Here is a 24,055-nt window from a genome sequence, read left to right on the forward strand (position 1 = left end):
GCAAGACAAAAGATAAATCGATAAAATCGATGAATATTAAAAGCACCAAATAGACTGATTTTCTCGACATATATTTGAACAAAACTTTGCTAGATAAAAGCCAACAATATGAGAAAATCGGTTATGCAGCTAAATCTCTCGTACAGGCCTATTTGGCGAGACAAATTCTCCATTATAACTCGAGGATAATTTGTTTTGTAGCGCTCCAAATGGCTTGGATTGTGCCATCTGCCTAATATTTTTTGTGACATGCAGGAAATTCATCAAATTAGTAATGGTCACGAAAATATATTTCTCGGATTTAAGTTCGACAGATGGCAAAGTACCCTATTTGATATTCGATGTCAAACGAAAATGAATCGATATTAAGATAACACTCTGTAAAATATAAGCAAATTACATTTTAAACACATTACTCTCCAATCCAATAGTGCAGCGTGTTTAATCCAGACCAAAATTATTCACGAAAGTTGGGCTGACAAATCTTCCATATTAATTATGTAAATAGGCATGCTTTTAGTTTAGCTTGTGAAGGCCATGTGGGAATTGATCTTGAAATATTTCTTCAAATTCAAGTGCAGCATGTCGTTTCATGACAGGAAAAATAGTTTATAAAACAAATATAAATAAAATTTTGTTTTTGAGTAATAATTGCAAAAGAATAAAATAATAATACAAAAAGAGACAATTTTTTTGAAATGCAGGTTTGAGAATTAGCTTAAAAAATCTAACAGGAAATAGATTTTTTCGCTATATAGATATTTCTACATAGATGTATTATTTCTTGATATTTGTATTGTTTCCATAGAATCTTTAAGGATATAAAAGCGTTGTACCTGAGGGAGTGAAGAATTTAACAAAGAATAATCAGGAAAAATATGTAAATGATGGATTTTCTTCAAAAGGTCTTTTAAGGTAATTCTCTGAAAACTTTTATTTTTCAAAAATTTTGTTTTTCAAAAATTTTGTTTTGTCCAAAATTATTTTCTAGGATGCATCTTATATTCATCAGTCACGTTATTAGAGCCTTTAAATCGTATATTGTGCCGAATGCAGTTTTGTATCGAATGCTACCATAGCCATCTTCTGAGAATGGATACGTGCCGAGGGCATCGTACAAAAGAATGCCCAGGCAGGTATACAGGCATCCGTTTTCAGGTAAGCATAAGCTGGGTACCAGGTGGTAATCTCTTTTTTTTTTCTTGCCCGGTACTTCTCCACCTCCGACCAACAGCTGTTTCCCTCCTCGCCAAGGGTCGCTCTCCCTTATTGTCAACCACAGACAGAGAACCATTTTCGCCCTACCTTCGTCGCCGGGGCACATGTCCCAGTTTAAATCGTTATAACTCGTCGAACACATGACTCGACCGATAATCCGTCCGGTGCGAATATCGTATCATGGACATCGGCGACGATGTTGCGTGCATCATCGATTCGACGAAAATTCACCGTCAAATCGATACTGCCTGCATCCTGAGTCTGCATCTCGAGCGATCAATAGCGTGCTATCGCGTATTCTTGCAATAATTTATGCGCATGGAGACGATATCCAGTTCATAAAAAAAAGATAATAACGGAAATGTAGAAAAATATAATAACAGAAGAATTGCATTTATAAAGATAATTATTAATTGTGGAAAATCATAATTTTTCACTAACACCAAAATAAATATTTAATGATTGTCGGATAATTATAAATTACTAATAAAATATTTATAATATATTATGTACATACATACATACACATGCAAGCATAAAATATGTATATAATATACATATTCATAGATAAATGTACATGTATATGTATATATATATATATATATACGTCGCGAATTATCTCTTATCTCTAGGAGAAAACTTTAAATACCTTATGGATTTCGGAGATTCAGGCGCAGAATGCAGTTGAACTCCCATCGGAATTTCGTATGTATAATAAATGACGCGCATGAATATAAATGCGGATATCATGCAACGAATGAGGAATTAAAATCGCCACGGGACACGTCCCGAAATAATCTCACCTATGTTCTGCGTGCGCGTGCATATTTTACAAAATTACAGAAATTTTTGCGTCGCGTTTGAGACCGTGCTTTGACCTGTCAATATCTATATCGCGCACATTTATGCGGCATTTAATTCCGTACTGTCGAACGCGCCACGCTCGTTTAATTATCTCTCGATAGATTTTTAACGCGCGTTCCTTCAATGTACAACGCTCGAGCCATGTGACAGTCGTGGCATCGCGTGTAAAGACTTTATCTGGAGCACATCGAAGATTACATCCCCCGCTATCTTGAACGTAATATAGCCAACATATAAATAGACGCTCCTCTACAGCATGTTATCGATCTTCGCGCAGACAGTATATTCGACCATCGGAAGTTGACCGACTTGACTATACTATTTGTATCGAGGTTACTGGCCGCTAAGTATTTCGGATTTATCTACACGAGGACAGAGCAATGTGCGATTTTAATGTTTGCGAGATAACTCGTGAAAAATTGTCGTTGTGACGCAGCGAAAATCACCGACGTAGGGAACGACGATGGTTCGCGCAAAGGTTTTTGTGAGAGCAGGAGGCGTTGGTCCATCGCGCTTCGCACGGAAGAGAACAGCTGGAGGACCTTCGACTCCTAACGACGACTGTTATACGTAATCGATGTCGGCAGACTTTCTCTCTCGTGGACCTGCGAGAGGAGAGGAGAGCGGACGCGCCTAATAACCACGCCGCGTGATCGTGCTCTTTCCATTTTCACCGGGTCTCGATGTCGCGAACAGAAAATAACTCTTCCCCGCGTTTCCGTTTTTAATACACACTGTCGGCACAAAAGACATAATAATTACATAAAGGATATAAATGAATCGTCATAAAAAGGAAGAAAAGAATATTTTTAACTCCCTGCGATTTAAACTTTCATCGATTGCGTGAGCGTAATCGAGTCTTCTTTGTTACCGCATGCGAAATAATAATGCAAATTGTGTACGTTTCTTTGAAATGATTTCACCAAGATTCTAAAATGTTCGAGAATAATATAATATTTATAATATATTTATTATAAAAGAATTTATACAAAACAAATATATTTAACTTCTTTTATATATTTAATAAAAAAAATCTTATATTTATTTAATTTCTTTTACAAATGTCAAACATGGTTCGATCTTTTATGACAAATGTTAACCGAAATTTTTGAATCTTTGTTCTTATTTGTGCGTAGAGATGCAGGTATCTGATAGGCTTTTTCTTGTTATGGTTTCGGTCTGGTTTATTGTTCGTTTTTTTTTCGCAGAAAAAAAAATATAGAGAAAGCAGCTCTATACAAAATCTATTGAAGCAAAGACTATTCGAAAAATGTTTCTATGGGCACCCGCATTTTTCTTTTAATTTTCTCTTTTACTTTCTTTGTTTTTTTTTTTTTCACTTTTAGATGTATGCCACTATATACACGTATCCTTCCGGTGGTTTTGTGAATTTTGAAATCACACGTGCAATAATTATCGAAATTAATAATAGTCACTGGAAAATTAATTAATTCATGTAAATTATTTATTTTGTATATATACTATTTTATCTATTAGTATATCTATGCATGCATATTTTATTTTATTTTAAAGGATAAAACTGGATAAAATTGAATATGAAAAAAAAGGTATATGGGTAAAGAAATTTTTATAGATATCTAATCAATACCATTATTAGTAATAATACATAATAAAATAATTTTATTCAGCAAAACAGAATATGCATAAATGTATATAAAGGTAGTAGTAATTATACAATGGAAACAAGAAAGATATAATATATTATTTCAAAATGCGAGCAAAGCTTAGAACTTAAACTCAGGACTTAATTTAAATTAGAAAAATACAAATAACTGTGTATAATTATACAATATTTAATAATATATAAAATTTATATATATACAATATATATAATATCTGTAGTACGCATATCTTTAAATAATAAATCCGAATTCTATTCTACAGTTTTTCTCTTAAAGACTCCAGAGGTCATAGCAAAAGATGTTTTGCATTTTCTCAATAATGAAAAATTCCACTTTTTGTTAGGCTTTTGGAACAGCTTTATGAAAGACTCTCGTATTGTGTCTTTTAAAAGCCGTAGTTTTCCGTTTCTTGCTTTAAGATTGATCGTTGTCACATCTGGCTGCAAATAAATCTTCCTTCGAACTTTAACATGTTTTTGATTTTGAATATATTGTTGAGACACAATAAAGTACAAAATTTGGTTTTATTATTCAGAGATTTTTTTTACCTCGGCTGTAAAAGATCTTAACAATGTAGGGAAGTTAGAAAGTATATACATCTTGTATATTATCTAGATGCGAGTCAACCGAATCAACGCTCAAGGTTAAGCGAATTTAGATGCAACTCCAATAAGTGACAAGTGTTGTGTCTGCGGTAAGAAACATACAGCAATATCCGCGGATGGATCAGAGTGCGAGTGCACTGGCTTTGCGCGGGGTATATTTAGAAAGGCGCTGCACTCTCTTTATCCGCGCTATCATCAATTAACCACGCTATTTGTGTTTTCGCCATTGTGCAACTATCTTATGTACGACACCGCAGCGGTAGCCACAGAGATCTCCTGCCTTTTGCGAGCGAGTGTGTGGGCGACTGCCCGCGCGATTTTGTGGATAACCAGACATTAGACGGCCAATCAATATCGGGCGCATTGCGAGATAATTCGATGCCAATATCGTATTAATTCTCTCGGATCGCCTCGAGGAACGTGAAAGCGGAATGGCGTTTTGTTAGTCGATTCACAAAAGCTTTGTGTAATTGTACCGCTGCGCCGTAATTGACATACGCAATTTTAGCGAACTCTCTTCTCGATAATCGAACAATAGAATGTTACAATTTCATTTGATAATACGGCTTACTTATATACCGAATAAAAATTTCAAACAGTATCGAGATGATTGGCCTCCGTTGTCGTCGTCCTCATCGCCGATGTCGACTCAGAGCCTAGCAATGCGGTTCTCCGGCGTTGCTGCACCCCGGCGATCAAAATCGAAAGAAATATCCTCTCCGCGGATCCCCGCTTCGCGTATACGCTTATACATGCGAATACGCGTACATAGGTACGTGGCCGCGGTGCGTCTATCCGCGCGTGTATATCGGCGAGGACGCGCGAGGCGCACCACGGGAGTCGCCAAAGCAACGACAATGATCGCAACCGGTTGCGCGCTGTAAAAATACGACGAGCGACGCGGAACAGAAGAGGAGTTTGTTTAATGCGTCGACTGGAAAAGCGACGCAAAACGCATCCTTTCAGCATTGAGTGGCACCGGCCATATGGTTCGGCATCGTCTAAGCGTCGAAACAATCTTCTTTATTAAGGTACAGACTCAGAAATTCTTAGCAGGAACAAGAAAGGATTACGGATTACAAGAAAATATCCTGTCGCCTCAACCTTTTCTTTATATTCTTTGCTTGACTTTTGTACGATTTTGTAAGTTTCTTTTCTCCTCTTTTTTTTTCTATTTTTTCATAAAAATTTATTTAGCAGCAGTAGAATTAAATTTAGCGCGCTTAATTTTTCGGTATAACGAAGGATCATGGAAGCTTTTTGAAATAATTATCCTCGAATTTCGATCAGCGCAGCCGATCATCTCTGTTTTCCTGAATTAATCGACGATTAATATTCGGCGGCGGTTAGTAATCGAGCGTGACATGTTCGTGCGAATAATCCATGCTGTCGATTCGATCGCGATATAGGAAAGAGGTGAACATAGAAGAGGCAGTTTGTAAAATCATGCGTGCGATAACACCAAGGTATTTACGAGCGAGCCGAGAGCACGAGCAGTCGGCAGGTGCTTGTGGCACAAGGTGGTTGGTGTCTCGAGACAACCTTGAAGGGAGAGAAAGAGAGATCGGGAGAAGTGCACGGGTCGTTGCTTTCGGCATGCGATGAGAAACAAAATTAGTCGCTCACACCTCCGAGCGAATTCAGGTAGGCCTTACCGAAAGTCTTGGCGAAGTCTCGTCTCGCTTTCTCATGGAGAATTTCTCTCCCTCTTTCTCTCTCTCTCTCTCTCTCTCTCTCTCTCTTTTTATCGCGATTACACGATTGCATCGACTAACGAAGCGTTCCCATATGCTTTAACGAATCCGTTGGCTGGTCCGATACGTGGAAAACAATGAATCGCGGATATTCGTGGATTGTTGGCGGGCTCCCGTCGTCTTGTCTGTCCTCGAAAATGGAGGACACGAGCCGATCTGGTGTGAGGCCTTCCTGACTAAAAATCGAGCAATCGGCCAGAGTGCTCGGTCGGAGAGAGGACGAAGGGTCGTCGGCAGAGAACAATGGGATCACGCTTGCGCCTCGGTTCAAGGTCCGCGCTCTCGCTCGCATCTAGAGATTTGGTCTTGGAGAGGAGACGGAATTCTCTTTTCACTCTTACTTAACGAAACCGCTAGTCGGGCAGGTGGTCCGCGTCTGGGCCCGGTTGTAATTCGCGAATTAAGGGGCCCACGGACTATCGGGCCGATGAGTATTCGACCTTGTTCACGTCAGTATGGATTAGGTATATGTCAAGCGTCAAGCGTATATATATTGTGGCCTCATGCGAGAAATTTCGAGATTATTCACAGTTTTAAATATCGATTATTAAGTTTATTCTTGGGAAACCTAATACGTAAAGGAAATATAATGATGCGATAACAAATTCAATAAATTAAATTTTATATATATATATATATATAGAATGTAAACATTACAATTTTATATAAATGTATTAATTGCGTATAAATTGTAAACAAATATTGCAAGAAAAAATATCTCTAGGTAATGAAAAAAACAGAGATATGTAGGAATACACGCGATATATCATTGCCAAGTTTACAGGATCGATAGTGAGTTGGATAATATCTGATATTTTTCTTTATTAAATAGAAAATTAATAATTATCAATAGCAATTCGCATATCCGGAAATAATACGCTACAATCATCGGTTACGAAGATTCAAGGACGATAAGAAAGGAACTTATCGCGACAGATCGTAAGAGAAATTCCTCTCGTTCCTCCGTGAAGATTCAATTAAGTAAATCGCAAGAGCGATAAACGTACGGATTTTCTCCATTAGGTTTTCCACGGGGATACATTTGAGATGTAATATTTAATTTACAACGCGCGATGGGGATCGCGGTAATTCAAGCGTGCGTTTTACGATCTAAAGGACGAGTCGCTATTATTCGCTTCGGATTTATAAAGGTCTTTCCTTTTGCGTTTATCTTCCCGTTAAAATGGAGAGATAACCGGGGGAAAAGTGTTGGTGCACCTCGTGCACGGATATACGCGCAAAGCATGTGACAGCTATGGGAGAAGAGGAGAAAGAGCGTTATACGATCCACCTAGGTCGGTGCACTTTGACCCGTACGCGAGGAAAATCATATATTGTCGCAGATATTTATTTCGTCAAAAGAGCTTGCGCCTCAATTTTGTGTACGCTAGAGATCGTACATTCTTTACGAAATTTGGGAAACAATCTATAATCTCGATTTAAAACGAGATCAATTCACGATCGCGAAATTCATGGACCGTTCGGGGACGTGATTCAGTTGACAAATATGAAGAATTCGGCTTCTGGTCAGAGCCTCGCGATAAGTCGAAGACACCGTCGTATTTTTCCAGTTAGTTTCAAGTCAAGGTTCGTCGCTTTGGAAAATTGGTAGAGTAGAGCCGTGCGGTGGGACAAACGACGGCGTTTCCATAGGGAAACTTCGCGAAGGCTCGAGCGCCGAACGGAGGGGGTTGCGTGAAGTACAATCGGGGACGGGAGTGCATGCATCTGTATAGTTGAAGGAGCCGAGGAACGAACGCTCAATGTAGCTGGCTCGCTCGCTCCTTCCTTCGTTCGCTCGCTCGCTCGCACGCGTTGCGTCGCGGTGCCGCTTCGCTGCGCCGGTAAGTGCGCTAGCGCCTGTGCGCCGTGCGCGGGAGTGGGGAGGGGTGGCGCGTACCACGTGACCCAGCCGACCAATGAGACGCGCGGATAGCCGGCGTCCGGCACATGGCGGCGCGCCGGCTTCGACAGCCGCAGTCGCAGTACGTCGCAGTCAGTCGCAGTGGTAACACGAGCGAGAGGGTAGTTGCACGCGCCTGCCTTCGAAAGGAAAGATCGCGGTGAAGAGAGGTGAGTGAGAGAGCGTGGGACAGACGGAGGGAGCAAAGAAGAGAGGATCACGAGCGGGAAAGGGAAAGAAGGGAGCGGAAACAGAGCGAGCGAGCGCGCGCCCCTTGCCTTGGTTTTCAGTGTTTCGGTCTCGCGCGACGACTCAACCTCTCGTGTACGGTCAAGTCAGTCGGCCGGTTACGAGGCAGCCGAACAACGCGATACGAACTGTCGTTACATCGTTCGGTCTTCGGGTGGAGAGAGAGAGAGGAGCGAGAGAAACGAACGAACGAAAGCATCGGTCGAAACACGCAACGTCAGAGACAGACAGAGAGAGAGAGAGAGAGAGAGAGGAGCGGTTATACGAACGCTCGTGGAACGGACGAACTGTACGGGTACGATAGAGAGACAGAGCAGTGGGGATATCGAGAAGGCCATATTCGTCGCCGGTTCGCGGGTTACGTACGAGACATCACAACCACACGACCGGCGTGTGTTCCGGCGCGAGAAGGAACGAGCGACTGATCATTACTACATCGCGTCATCGTCGCGAATCAACATTCACGAGAGAAGATCGGTGAATACGCTACGAGCGGAAGAGGTAACGATCGTCGAAATCGAACCGACGACGAATTATTACCACCACGCGGTGCGGTGTCGTTCGAATATCCGTTTTTTTTTAAACGTGTATACGTAATCGTCGAACGTGAATTACGTTGTCGCCGTGTCGTGACATTCGCAGCTATATTCATCGTACCGGTGGAAGTTGTCTCATTCTTCGTCGCCGCATACGTACCACGATCGTTGTCCCTCGATCATTGCCACCGAGAAGGTACGAACCGTTCCGCCTCGTTTGTTCGATAAAGAAGAGACGACGGAGGAGAAGTGAGGTCGACGACAGCTTTATATACGCGGTGAACAGCAGCGTGGACTCTAGTGCGACGAGTTTTCGACGAGCATCGTCCAACCTCGTCTTGACCGGTGTTATACGAAGATACGAGTAATTACACATAGTATAGAGCGAAATGCCGACGAGTTTGTTCAGCGAGATGGACCGTGGCTCGAATGCCGGCGGCGCCGGCGCCTCCTTCGAGGATCAGCGCGCCTTTCAGCTCGCCTTCGAGCTGTCGATGCTCGGTCTGGAGGGTTCATCCGGATGTCCCGGAGCCGGCACCGGCAACGGCACTACCAACGATCCGGATCCGTTGCAGACCACACCGGCTGTCTTCGAGGAGGCGCGTTCTAAGAAGAGCCAGAACATGACCGAGTGCGTGCCGGTGCCCAGCAGCGAACACGTGGCAGAGATCGTCGGCCGACAGGGTAAGTTGTTTGTTGGTTTTTAAATTTTATACATCTCTCTTTCTCGATCATTGTCTTTTTACCTCGCATTCTCGTCTATCGAGAGAGTCGTTTTTACAACTGTTAACTCGTTCGGTTGTGTACAACAAACATTAAAAGCTCTGAGAAGAAAAAAAAATTCTTTTGGTATATAATAGCAAAATAAATAAAATCGCGCTCTCGAGTATCGCTCGAAAATATAATGTCGGATTTTTGTCATCTTTTTAATCTTTAACATGCTAGATAAACGCGCGGTGAGTAGACGAGCCTTTGTCGTCGCCGCTGGGACAGGCGTCAGTCCCGGGTGCTTTTCTGAAACCGCGTTGCGATGCCAAATAGCGTCGCGTTGTTTCTCTTTCTCTCTCTTTCTCTCTCTCCCCCGCTTTTATATATCCCCGTTGATTGGCTGGTTGGCGGAGTCGCGCGCGAGTATAACGTCACTGACAGTTCATTGGCACGGCTGTAAACGCTAACGCACGCCGCGGGAAACTTGATACCGGGTGCGATGGAGCAATTAAAGCAATTTACATTCGAATTTTGTTTCGCGCGCGCGCGCGACGTAAACGAAGGCGAGAGAGGGAAAGAGAGGGAGAATTTCTCCCTCCCTTTTCGAACCTGTCGTAGGTCGCGGTCGTTATGGCTCTTCCTGATTTTTTCTTTTTTTTCTTTTTTTTTGTTTTGTTTCTGTCTTATCTGTCTCAATAGCGGCGGCAAAGGAAAAGTGTTTACGATTCCATCGTATGATGCGACAAACGATATAAACGCGCGCGCGGTTCATAAATAAAGACGCGTTACGTTCTGCATTGCATGCCCGGGACCGATGACTCTCTCTCGTTCTCAACCTTGAAGACTGGTCATCGTTCTACGAAAAGGCAATTTGTCACGCCACTTCTTTCATCCGACGATATCATATCCCGCGTTTTTGTTTCATGTAACTTTCCGAGTAAGATGCCCGAAATATGTAATTGTCTTTAGTACCATTTAGATATGCGACTTTAGATAAGCGAAAGGCCAATAATATACAATCATTAGAGATGATATAATTATTAAGTGACTTTACGTCACTTTCGTTTCAGTAGCATATTACATATTACCTAAATTTCCCGTGAACCGAACACTTTGAATTTTCGATATGTTATCGTCGACCATTTCCTTCCGAAATGTCATTAGCTTCATAATGTTTATCGCTCATCATGTTTACATAATGTAGTCAAAGTTGAATCATAAGGTAATAGTAAGTATACCGCGACACACAGCAAGGGTTTTTCACATGATGGAAACATATATTCTTATCAATCTTTCTAATCGCGCAGCGGGCAACGATAAGAATCGCTGCATTTATTAAACAATGGTTTCCAATGTAACATTGCCAAACAATATATTGTCACACGCTACAGCGTTTGTGTGCGTTTCGCTCGTGTCTCGCGGAATATGTTTAGAAATTCAAATAACGGCACGGCACGTGGCCTTGCCATTTAAATTTTAATGTCTGTCAACGGCAATTGTGCGCCGCTGAATAATCGGCGGCGATCAATATCGTTCAGAGAGAGAATTCTCAAACGTTATATACGCATTCATGCATACATCGTTCCTATATCTACGCGAGACTCAAATCGCGCGAGGAGATTCGCAAAGAGGTGCGAAATATCGATCGTCGAATTGGCGCCGTCAAAACGCACCGGTAATCGGAGAGTGCATCTCCCTCCCCCTTACATGATGAAGGAGGAAGGAAGGAAAACTCAGGAAGGAAGCCGTACGGCTTCGCCGTCGTCGTCACGACCGCAACTGCTAATACTGACCGCGACGATATAACATTAGCACTTTCCGAGCACTTAGAACGATGTCGCACCGCGGTTACTCGCATTTGAAATTCCGCACCTCGTCTCGAGTACGTGCTCATTCTCCCTTCCGTTTGGCTTTCGCGCGTGCTTTTTAATCGACTCGTATCTCGTCGTATGAGAACCGCAACACGATGGTAAACGTGTGGTCATTCATTACGAAAGCGATGGTGTACGTCTAGCTTTGTCGACATATTAATTTGATATTAATTTAACTCGTATCTAAATTGCGAACGAAATGCGCGGCATGCATTTTTGTATCGATATGAAATTTCAAACATATTTGTGCCGATTATTTTTACGCGATGTAATCGCATCGTGTATCTTATACGACGTTTGATTGGCATTAATGCGTTTAATTATATAAAAATACATGATATATACCCTCTTGAAGAATGTCTTAAATTCTTTTTAGAAAATTTTATATATACAGAGATACTTTCACATCTAAATACTGGGAGTCTATCATGGTATTCGTGCATATCCTGGTTTCTCTATTACGAGATGCATTGTGTCTCGTAGATAGAGCTACGATTAGCTTTTCGACCAGCCGCCCGCCACGAAACCAGTTTGACATGCCTGGCATGAATCATTGCCGTTGTAATGCGAGAACTCTCGTCGTACTCGTTTGGCCCGCCGATTCTATTCTACGATGATTTTCTCTCGTTGGTTGTCGTCGCGCGAGATCGCGATTTTCTGCGGAACGTAATAGTGTCGATTCACAATGATGACTTCTAATGAGTTTGATACGCCGTTCCATTATGAGGATGTGGCTATTTGTTGAGCATTTTCGCTCGCCTCTCGTACCTCTCTCGTCGCCTCTTGCTCTCCCCTCTCTTCTCCTTCCCCCTACTCTCTACCCTTCTCCTCGTTCCCGTGTTATCTCGCTCGGCTTCTCTTTCCCTCGCGATTCGCCCCGCGTTGTTGTTGGTGGTTCTCTTTCTCTCGGTCTTCCTCGCTCTACATCGCCGATTATATATCGCCTCTCTTTCTCACTCGTTTGCGACTCTCCTGGACCGGAAGTTGTAATGAGTGCTTCTGTCGCCAGGCCCGTCGCCTCGCGTCGCATCGTGGCCAACGATGACGTTACTTTGGAAATATCACGGCCGGTTATCCAGGTCGTTAGCTTGTGCACCGCGTGACTTCGAGAGGGAACTCGACTTGCGAGGGGAATGAAAAAAATATATATATATATAATTGCAGCTTCCAGGAATTGTGAGAGCGCAAGGAATGACCATGCGCTATCCCTACGTAGAATCTATACCTACGATTATTCTTTTTTCCTTTTTTTCTCACATTGCTACCTGCCTTGTTTTTCAAGACTTGTAACTCTTTGTGTGCTTCTCCAATTGTAAAATATAAATTGAAAAAGAAAATTCTAAAATTATATATATATATACATGCTTCTTTTAATTTATTATTAAAATCATGTATCAATTGAAAATTGATGTTGAAAAATTAAGCTTCTTAAAAATATTCCTATGTTTTGTGATGCTTTTATTCATAATATTCCCTGTATATTTTTCATGCAGATTTCATTTCACTTATGTAGGAATTTGAATTTTAGATTACGCGTTTAAAAGATTATTTAAGAATTGTAAATCATTTTTAAAGCGATAAAGCATATTGAGAAATGTAGCTACACCCGATATACAGTTATGCATAATGTTTTCTTAAGTCGTAGAATTTTAAGCACAAAACTTAAGAGAGAGAGAGAGAAAGAGAGAGACGTATGGTACCACAGTATTGTCCGCGAGCACGTGCCACGCGTCGTCTTGCGATCCTGTGCCACACATCAGGATTTTCTACAGAAACATAAGATTTGTGTCACCGATGAAATCGTGTTAATGGGTCCCGCGTCGTCGTTAACGCGTCCTCGTGAAAAGGGCAAGAAAAAAGAAGTGCCGGAAAAAAGAGAAAAAAAATTTTCATACGCTTTTTACGACTCGGCTGTGAACGCGTCGGTGAAGACTTGGACATATACGATTTTATCTCATGCTGGCGAGTTTTAAATTTTGACATGTTTGTCGATTACAATTTACTTTCTCTCGGTGAAACATCTCAATTATTATTAACGGAACGATATGTATAGAAAAATATTTGTCAAACAATGTGGTTACTCTATTCTCTTAATAGTCGACATACTTTTTTTTTTCTGGATTATATTACCTCGTTAACGCGTATATCCTGAAGTAAATGTCTTCGTACTTTTTCACCACATACGATAATGTTTACAGACGATCGAATGATTAACGAGACAGGATTTTATAATAATATTACTACAAAAATATTCTCTTGAATTACCTGGCATTTGGCCGGCAGATGTATTCCGACCTCGGCTTTTTCTCTCTTCTTTTCTCTGTCTCTCTTTCTCTTTCTTTCCTCTATCATCATTATGGATGCTGATTACCGAGTGAAAAGGAAACTTTCTTACATTTTCTACATAATCGCGCTAACGGCCAAGAATATAACAGAACTCGTTTGCATTAATGAAAAGCGATAGCGAGTATATGTTCGTATATGTGTCGATTTCTTCGATTTATTTTTATATAAAAAAAAGCCTCTTTACTATGCCATCGAGAACGATGTAGGAGAAGTCTGCGTTAATTTGAATTAATTATTGGCTTCATTTAATTGGGATTAATGATTTCTTGATACGATGTTTCGCGCGGGAAGAGATGGGAGGGAGGGAGGGGGGAGGGGGTAAAACCGTTTCTACATACATACACACGCAGAAATGTACGCACCGAATGCACCTCAACACATGACTGCGTAGCCAGTCTGAAAAGCCGGCAGAAATGATGCGTTTCCGGCCATGAAAGCAGAAAGTTTGTACAGGGAGTAACAGCTGGATTAGCGCGAATGCTATATGCCGCTGCTTTCGTCTGAGCGAACATCGATACTTTGTTACGTGGCTCGATTGTCCGAAACCCCCCCCCGTCTTTCTCTTTCGCGTGGCTTTATTTACGAGAACACGGCACGGTCATATTCGTTCGCGTCCGTCTTGTTCGTTCGCCCTCTCATCGCTTCGTTCTTTCCAGTTTAATTTGCGGGCGAAGATGTCGAAACTTCCCGCACTTTCTCCGCCGAACCTTATTCCGACCTGCTTCTTCTCTTCAAAGACAATCCGAAAAGTCCCATTCGTCCAAGAATTTGCTATGCCATCGTGCAAAAATCATTGCTGTTTATATATATATATATATATATATATATATAAATCTTGTGAGGCATGAATTATTCTATATCTTTCATATAATCGATAAAATAATAACATGCTAGAAATTGAAAATGTAGAATTCGGTAAATTTTTAATATTTTCTATAAAGCTTAATTTTTCGTTTAATTGCGATTAACGAGAATTAATCATTTGAGGATAATCATTAGCATTATTACGCATTGCAATCAGATGTATATAGCGTGATAGAAAATCGCGTCGTGAGCAGCTTTCGGAATCATGCACGGTAGATTTCGAGGCGCACATAACAGCGGTCTGAAATTCTTTTTTTCACCGCGGGCCCGGTCTCTCCGCGTCTCTCGCACAAAAAGGTCGCTCGAACGCTGCAGCACATTTCGAGAATGGAAGTCCTTCGGAAGAAAAAACGAGAAATTGCCCGGCGGAGCGATGGCCAGGGTGATGGTGGTGTGCCGGTGCTGCTGGTGCCGCTGCGACGGTGGTGGTGGTGGTGGTGGTGGTGGTGGTTGTTGATGCCTTTGTTGGTCTCCAAAGCAGCTGCCGACCCACACCGGGCCTTTCCGTTCTCATGCTCGAAACTCGATCGACACTCGACCCGCAGGAACAAGCGAAGAAAGAAAGAGAGAGAGAGAGAGAGAGAGAGAGAAAGGGGAATATGGTAGGTAGGGCGAGGAGAGGATGCGCCGGTCGCATACGATGATGAGAAAGATCGGAATCAAGCTCGAGAGAATAAAAGTATAGCGGAAAGAGAAGAGAGAGGAGCACCGACAGTGCTACGAGCGCAAATTATTTGAGAACCGCTGTGGGCGGTTGCTGCTCGACGTGTTGCCCCCGTCTAGCAGATGTTTATGGCGCGCGTTGCCTGAAATGAGCGGTTTTTCTCGTTTTCTATTTATTTTGTCTGCCATATGCGCGCGGACTACCCTCCGGACTTTACCGACCGGAGGTCCTCTCTTGTCTGTCCAACTTCCCTCCGGAGTCTGTCTTCGATAACTTCTCGTTCTCGCGAGGAAATTATTGCGCGACTAGCGAGTAATTAGAGTGATAGAGCAACATGATATCCATCGATTGCAATATTCAATTGCATCGACCATTCAATTGCAATATTACGTGTATCAATGACAATTAATATGACATAAGTATTATATATTATAATATAAATTATATTAAGAATAATAAGAAAAAAGAAAATAAAATAAAATAAAACGAATTTAGGCGGAATGACGAGGTAAAAAGAAATGTTGTTTATGTTAATTGCGTATTAAAAACCCTCTACTAATAATAGCTTCGAAATGACGTCTCCGATTTCGATTGGTGCCGCCATGTTTTATCAAATTGATATAGATATAATAGGTATAGTTTGATTGTATACGACCACTAGGGTAGTGTTGTTTGTAAACGAAAATGATAAACAGATATGTGTTTGACAAAACATGGCGTCATCGATCTAACTTATAAGACGTTATTTCGGGAGTCTTTTTAGAAGGTCTCTAGTATATATAATATTGCCATCGTTAAGAATTCGATCGCGATGCGAGGGCATCACGTGAGAGACACATTGAATATATATGTATATTATTATTCTCGATAAAGGGGAGAAGGAAAAAATTATATATGACCATATAAAATATGCACGTTACCGGCGCAATAATCATGTTCTTGTGCATCTGTATGAAAGCGAACGCGCCGACCTTGAATTAAAATTATGCTGCACGCGACTTTTATTACATACCCATTCAAACGGCATCCGCTAATACGGACGTTAAACTGCGCGCCATAGGTCAGGCGACTTGTATGCGCGTTTATCATTTCTAGTAATTAAAAAATGACGGAAAGTGGGAGAGAATTCGATCTTTAATAATAATTGTCTATGCCTAACCAATGCTTTAAAAAAGCATGAAGATCGGGTCTGAGTTCTTGAAAATTTCTAACTTCTTATTATTATAGACAAATAATGCAAGTTCATCTTTCTAAAACGAAATAAAAGATGCAATTAAGAATGTACCGCTCGTAATGAATATTGTCAATGAATAGCGGTTGTTAACGTTAATTATTCACGAAGAATTGCTTTTCGATTTGTCGCGATATACATATTAAATCTCCAAGTTTGTCGGGCAATTTTTTATCGAACCGATATACGTCTCTTTCGCGAAAGACAGGGTAATATAGAATTTCGTTTCACACACGAGACGTGCGAGAGTGGCTCGTTCATCGGAAGTGGATGGCGACGTCTTTGTTTGTTGCACGCTGCCAGACGTAGTGTGAGATATTCGAGGATACACGAGGGGATATCGAATATCCGAGAGAGCGACGAACACACGACCGACCGGCCGAGAGAGAGAGAGAGAGAGAGAAACACTTCGCCTAAGCACCTTCCTCGCTTTTCAGCTTCGTTGCCGCCTCGTCCTTCCTCTGCCGGTCTCCTCCGCTCCCCTTTGTCAGACCTCGATCCCGGTCTCTCGGTTTCCTTTTCCTCTCTTTATCGCACGCGGCGACATATAGCCTGCATCCAGGATGGTGCACCCGCGGGCGTTGCATATCGACCTGCGAGAGCTCTCTCGGCGCTCGGGGCGCGATTCTACAATTCATAGGGCTTACAATAAAATAATTCTGAATTATCAATGCGCAACTTCCACATGATATAACACAATGCCGGGCGAGTATATATGTGACATGAATATGTAAAATAAAATTTCAAAACTAGAAAAAGATAAAATTATCAATATTTATTTATACAAATATATATGTTACATATATTTTTTAGGATAAAAAAATGAAAAAAAAGAGAAGTTTTTTCTTTAGAAGGATTAGAATTATCATGCATTTTTATGTCAAAGTCAGCGGTAACCGATATGTTGCTAACACGGGATTGAACGATGATTTTTATATGATTCTTCGAAAATATGATGTGCCTAAAATTGAACATTGCATCGCGCAAAAACAGCAACAAAGTCGTCTATTTCTGCTGCACCTTGTGCATCGCGTGCATCTGTACGGGAATGGGCTCGCATCGTGTGTGAAAAAAGTGTCATTCGAACGTTAAGGTGATTCTTTTCCTTTTCACAACGGTGCACATCCTTTTCGCGGCACGCACGAGTATCCGATTATTCCGAAGACCGCGCGTACCAAGAGGAAATGGTCCACCCACCTCTGTCTCTCTCTCTCTTTCTCTTTCTCACTCCCGTACGTATGTACACATGTACGCACACGATATCGCGATGAAGACGTGAATGTGTATTATGGCATGGACGCGCAGGCGGTGAGCGAGTCTCTCTCGCTCCATTTGGCCAATCCGCGTCCCGTGTACTCTGCTCGCAACAATGCGCTCGACGTGGCACTTCCGTCCGGACGAGGAAAAGCGCCGAGAGCCCCTGTTAGAGCGTACTTTGTTTCTCGAGACTCTGTTTAATGCATAAATAGCTGCGCTCAGCTACGGAAAAAATTATCACTTGTACATAGTAAAGATAACACTTTCTCATCTAACGATTATACGAAATTATTTAGCAACGTGAGGTGCACTCTTCTCTTTTCAATCTTCTGGAATATATAAGTGTACAAGTTTAGTTCGAAAGTATTGTTCGTTTTGATTTTTGCTTTTAATCTACATTAAAGTCGATTTATGGAACTAAACGTACGGGGACGGAAGCGCGAATTTTCGATTCGTTTCGTGTTGAAGCGCATTTTTCCGAGGCTCAAGGAAAAACCTCGACCTCGCACGCCATCGGTCGACCTTTCTCCATCCTGGTCGAGAATCGAGTATGAATGTCGACCAAGCGAAGCACGTAAGAGAGCCTTCGTAGTACGTCGAACTGTGACGTAGTCGGCGGTGCGTGTCCTAGGTCAAGATTCAAGACTGTCTACTGTTGGCCGGCCGCTTCTTTCTAGCCGAGGTTGGTGGTTGGCTGTGGCTGGTTGACTGGCTGGCTTCATCCTTTCGCCGCTCTTGGCTTCTCGACTCAGCTTGATTCGATCCTCGACGTATGCGTGTGCATCGTACACTCGCGCATCCTCGCGCGCGCCTGCGTGCGTACGTGCGTGTAGCGAGACTCCCGCATACACACTCGTTCTATTTCTCTCTCGCTCTACATCTTCTACACGGCGATGTTCTCTGTCCTCCTCCTTCTCTTCTTCGGCGTCTTCCCACTCATGGATTCGGTCGGTCCTTGTCGCACAGTCATCCGTTCACTCTCGATCTCGAGAGGAGGCTGATTGGCTGTCCCAAACCTTTTTTCCCCCGTCCTAGTTTAATGAAATCATACGGCGAGTCCCGACATGAAATCGAATTCGTTTTCGAAGGTCAACGCGAAAGCGGGCTTTGTCTAAAAAGAATCATGTCAGGCTTATCTTATATTATTTTCTATTTTTTATCATTTATTACATTTCTTTATCTATATCAAAAATTTTCCAATTTGTGACTATTATGGGCTCACCATCTTAAATGTATTTATATTTATCGAAAGTAAATAAGAATGTATGTATCGCATATGAGATTAGATATGAGATGAAAAGATTTCCTTTGTTCTCAAATACATAAAGCAAAAGAAAGCTGTCGTCGATAGCTCGCGTGCGTGGCACGTGCTGCGATATATTAGCTAGTGCGTTAGGCAGGTTTTAAGGCTTTTGTCACCGTTACGCAATCGCAAAAGCCGCGGAAAGGGAAAGCGACGACGACGACGACGGCATTCTGGTCGCTCCAACGAGATACGTACAGGTCTCGACCAGAGAAAAAAAAGAGAGATATGACTAAGAGAGAGAGAGAGAGAGAGAGAGAATGTTGTATGTAGAAGATGACGAATCGCGGCACTGACCCATTTCCGCCCCTTCCCCCTCTCTCCTTCCCTATCCTCTTCATTTTTCATTCGTTCCAAATAGACGAGCCCCTTAATAGCGCCTTTGCACGAAGTTAAGTTACTCGGCGCTATCTTCGTCGACAAATATCCGAACCGGTCTTGTTGTTTGCCTTATTGTAAACATCATGATAAAATAAACATATAATTCGTGTTACACGACTATATATAAACTATAAATTTGTCATTATATTTATTGAAATTTCTGCGCATTCTTAATTAATCGTTCTCGATAGAAATAATTGCGTGACAGTTGGACTAGAATAGAGAAGACGCAACATCGGTATTAGACTAGAACAATTCTCTTGACACGTCGATTCCTTTTGTCGTCGACGACGTTGTTGCATATCCTGTGCTTTTTCACGCTAGTAGACAATGTAAGAGCGCGATGGCCATACGTAATCGGCTTTTTTTTTTCGCTTTTCGTTTTTTTGACGACGACTCGATTACGCGACAATCACCGCGTACATACGCACATGTATATATTATGTATATATTATACGGTGGACGATAAGCGCGGCTGTAAAGCCGTGCCTCGTGTTCCAATTATTCAGAGAGAAACTTTCGCTCCCGCGATATTATTGGGACATGTAACGCGATCGTTATTAAGTTGCCTTTACGCCCGACATAACATTTTGTTCTCGACGAGCGCGAAAAATGACCCCTTCTTATTTCTTTTTTTATACGACTATTCTTTATACGATTATTCTGAGCGACTCGTTTCACGAGACTCGTCGACGATATACATATAATATCGTCGTAATAACCGAAAACGAGGTCCCGTTCGATCGGTCTCGAATATCGGTCGCGTTTGTGGGTTTGCATCTCTATTGAAATCGCTAAGTACTCCTAACGAACAACACAACTTGTCGACATCATCGTTCATTAACGCGAAGATAAAGCGCGGCGCGGGTCAGAAAAAAAGCAACTAACCCCGATTCATCGCTAATTGTTAGTGAGACACTAACGACGTTAGAGCGACGCGTCGCGCTCATGGTTGCGCCACGTGGTTTAGCACACGTGTCATTCTCGGCAGTTAGGTCCTCTATAAGTCAGGAGGGATCGTTATTCAAATTCGAGTTTTAATGCCTCTTCTGACGATGAACGAAACTCGAATGAGCTCGACGTGAATATATATATATATATATATATATATATATATATATATATATATATGTATATGTATATGTATATGTATATGTATATGTATGTAGCGCAATGAGAATCGCGAAACTTATTACAATCGTAATTCTTGAGCTTGATAATGATAATGTTGTTCGTTTTTATAATATATAAAAAGATCATATAAAAATTAGATTAATAAAAAGTAACGACGTGAAATAGGTTAATAATCGTGCGTTTGTGTAATACATGTAAAAAATTATGATTTTAGGCATCAGTAAAATGTAGTGATTAAACTTTTTTTTTTTGTTTTGTTTAGGAAAGATCGATTTTTAAATAAAGACGAAATTTATCTCTTTTTCATATAAACCTGCTTGAGATTTAACTCGACTCAAAGAAAGAGATTATTTACGTAAACGGCAATATCGAATATCTTTCCATTCTCAGCAAATATCTGTTTGATATTTCGCGAGTCGACGTCGTCGGTGATCTCAAACTCGATCGCGGCAAAGAATCGAGAGAAGTATGTCGAAATGTGTGTCGAAATTCACGACCACCCATACTTTTTCACGAAATGAGGATCGGCTGTTCGCGGTGATCTTTTGCGCGAGAGATCTACCGGAGATCGCGCGAACGGGAACGATAAAACGCCCCAATAGTTCTCGAGATGCACAGATCCTCGTAGACAACAAAGAATCCGAGAGGTTCTCAACCTCCGGAGCGGTACGACGACCGCCGCGATGAAACACGTCGTGGTTCCCGCCGGTGGGCCTCGCGCCTCTCGCATACCCGTTCCTTTGTCCAGTCCTCTTTTGAAGAGCCGCCGCGAAGGAGAGCAGCTCGCCTTGAGACAAAGCGCATGCACCTACCGACGCAGAAGCGCGTGTGTGGTGTGTGCTCTACCTTACCCATCCTCTCTCCGTCTCTCGCGTGCCCCGTCCAGGATCTCTCTCCCTCCTTTTCCTGTCCGTCCCGCTTCGGCTGTCTCCTCTTTCTCTATTATTATGTTCTTGCGATTTATTTGTGTCTGCATCGCGCGTCCGATTTTCGAGTTTTTTTTCCCTCCCGCCTACCTTTCTCCGCCTTCTTCTTCGAGCAGAAGTCGTCGGCCTCGCGTGTCGCGTCCTCCCGCGCACACGAATCCGCAGGTGCATCGTTCCTCACGAACATTGCTTCAACAAGCAAACAAACTAGAGAGAGAGAGAGAGGGAGGGGGGGGGAGAGGAGAGGGAGAGAGAGAGATAACGGCGCATCGCCGCACCCGCCCGCGCGTGCCCATCTTTTGTCAATGTCATTCGCGCCGAAAAGCGGCGCGCCGGTTAATCAGCTGCGTTAAGAAACAAGGTGTACGAACGCACGTGCCGCCGCTTCCTTCGGACAACGTGGCCGGACAGGTGCCCGATGTAATTAAGCCGACGACCTGGCTGGATGGTTTGTCCTGCGCCGTCGCCGCTCCTCCGCGACTCGACGCACCTGCTCTCTTTGAGATTTTTTTTCGAAAATATCGAAGTTTTGTTAAACGCGCGCATCGAAAATCAGTATGATTTCGATGCTGTAAACATGCGGCGACAATTTTCACGTTTATTTTAATCTTGACAATAAAAAAATAATAAATTAATTCTTTTATATCGAAACTATATGAGAATTAAATTCGCCAAGGTTCTTTCGGTCGTAAAAAACCGTTATGTCCACGTCGTGTTTCTATCTCGAAAGAGAAAGCGATGAATATATAGAATGGTTAGCCACGTCTATCCGTCCTTTTCTCAGGTAGTCGTTGGAGGTGGTGCGTTCTTTCGTTCGTCAAGGCAGGAGGGCAATTTTCGGTACTATTGTACGAGCCGAGGATATATTCCATAGCCCGTGTCCTTCCGGACCTGACCTCGTCCTCTCTATCTCTCTCTCTCTCTCTCTCTCTCTCTCCATCAGAATTGCACGTTATAATACCTGTCTTTCAACGTTAGAGCTATATACCTGCGTTTCACGAAGCTTCTCGCATACCCTTCGTGCGGAACGTTTCACGTCGAACGATAATGGCCTGTGCCTAACAGCCGAGGCAGGCAAAAAGTACTTTGACTTGGAATTTTCCAGGCCTCTCTCCTGCGTTGCCTTCATTCTCTCGTCACTGCATCTTTCAAAATTTCTTACGTGCTAATATTTTACGACATCTTTCATTGAATTTAACAGTTTTGGAATTAGTTTAGTGCGGAGGGGAAAAAAAGAGAGATACAATATGTATTTCTGAGAAGAGAAAGTGGAAATTGAAGGACACGATCGGGATTCGGCGGGGGACGATGACGACACTGTCAACGGCGAACGTTGCTATCGGAACACGCAGATACAAACATAATTTATCGCGGGGTAAAATCTTCTTGGCGAGGTGAAGCGACGTTGTCAGCGGTCTCTCTTACTTCCTGCCGATGACCGAAGAGGCTTAGAAAGTACGGAGGGAGTTGGATGGTGTATTCGTCATGACGAGCGCGCTGCGGCGACGACGACGACCATTGGCTGTGCGAGACGAGGCAGGACGAAGGAACGGAAGGTGCCCGGATCGTGCCTCGAATCCAAAAAGCTCCGCTTGGCTCGTGCGTCGTTCGCTCCTCGATCGAGAATGACTATTTCTGAGAACGGGTCGATTGATTTACAAGGAGCGCGCCTTAACTCGCCCGCCCGGTTGCTTAATTCGCCAATTAATAACGTCCAATCAGGCATTTTCAAGTTCCCCGAAAACAAAGTTAAATACGAAGGTGCGAAGAGAGGGGGAGTCCGATGTCTCGCGGTGCTTTTATCGAAATGCGGTCTCTTTTATGCGAAGCAGCAGCAGCAGCAGCAGGTTCCCTTGTCAAATTTCTGAAGATATCTTTATGTCACATCTTTTTGCCTAATGAGAATGCATTGCATTTCGAGCTGGTAGACAAGTCGTTACACAAAACAGATTACGAGCCTCTTCATTTACGTCTAGCCGTGGGTGGTACGAGAAGGATGGAGAGATGTTGGAAGAAAAGAAAGCGAAAATCCGACCTGACCGGCCGACCAACCACTCGGGTTTAACCGTGCCATCTTATCTCGTTCAAACAATTCTGTTATCAGAAGTCTCCCGGCTTCACGTATCGCGTTCCGCGACCGGTTCGTTCACTCTTCATGGTTTTCTCCGCATGATTCGTACATTGAGTACCACTGAGGTGCCTCGAATCGTTGAACCACGGAGTGGTTCAGTGGCTTCAAGGCCGGCGGAAACCACGGGTGGGATGTGCGGGGCAGAATGGCCCTTCTTCGACTGGAATCGTTTCTCTCTCTCTCTCTCTTGTATAGCATGAGCTTCGAGGAGCGCGCCTTCCTCCGCGTCGACCTCTGCTTATTCGCACAGTCTTCGTGGTCTCGCGAGGAAGAAGCAGAATAAGACGAACATGACAACGACAAAGACAAAGGAATCAACGATACAAGGAAGAGGAAGGAGGAGGTTCTCATAGGCGACAAAAATGTCTCGCGTGCTGCTCCATCGTTGCTTCGTCTCGACGCCCGGCGTCCCGATAGGCATTTTGTTTTCGAATCGCTCGCGGCGACACGTGCTCCGTTCGTTGAAA

At 42.8% G+C, this 24,055-nt stretch overlaps 1 protein-coding gene across 1 annotated transcript in view; it reads left to right on the top strand.

Moving 5' to 3' along the window:
* The first annotated feature begins 8,079 nt into the window (after positions 1–8,079).
* LOC126849318 (RNA-binding protein MEX3B) overlaps positions 8,080–24,055 on the top strand; it is a 32,868-nt gene continuing 16,892 nt past the window's right edge. Inside the window, exon 1 of the mRNA XM_050591039.1 lies at positions 8,080–9,456. Coding sequence (XP_050446996.1) covers positions 9,162–9,456 — 295 coding nt within the window. The 5' untranslated portion in view covers positions 8,080–9,161. The remainder of the gene's footprint in view (positions 9,457–24,055) is intronic.

The sequence above is a fragment of the Cataglyphis hispanica genome, chromosome 4, assembly GCF_021464435.1.
Source record: "Cataglyphis hispanica isolate Lineage 1 chromosome 4, ULB_Chis1_1.0, whole genome shotgun sequence".
NCBI classification, from domain to species: Eukaryota; Metazoa; Arthropoda; class Insecta; order Hymenoptera; family Formicidae; genus Cataglyphis; species Cataglyphis hispanica.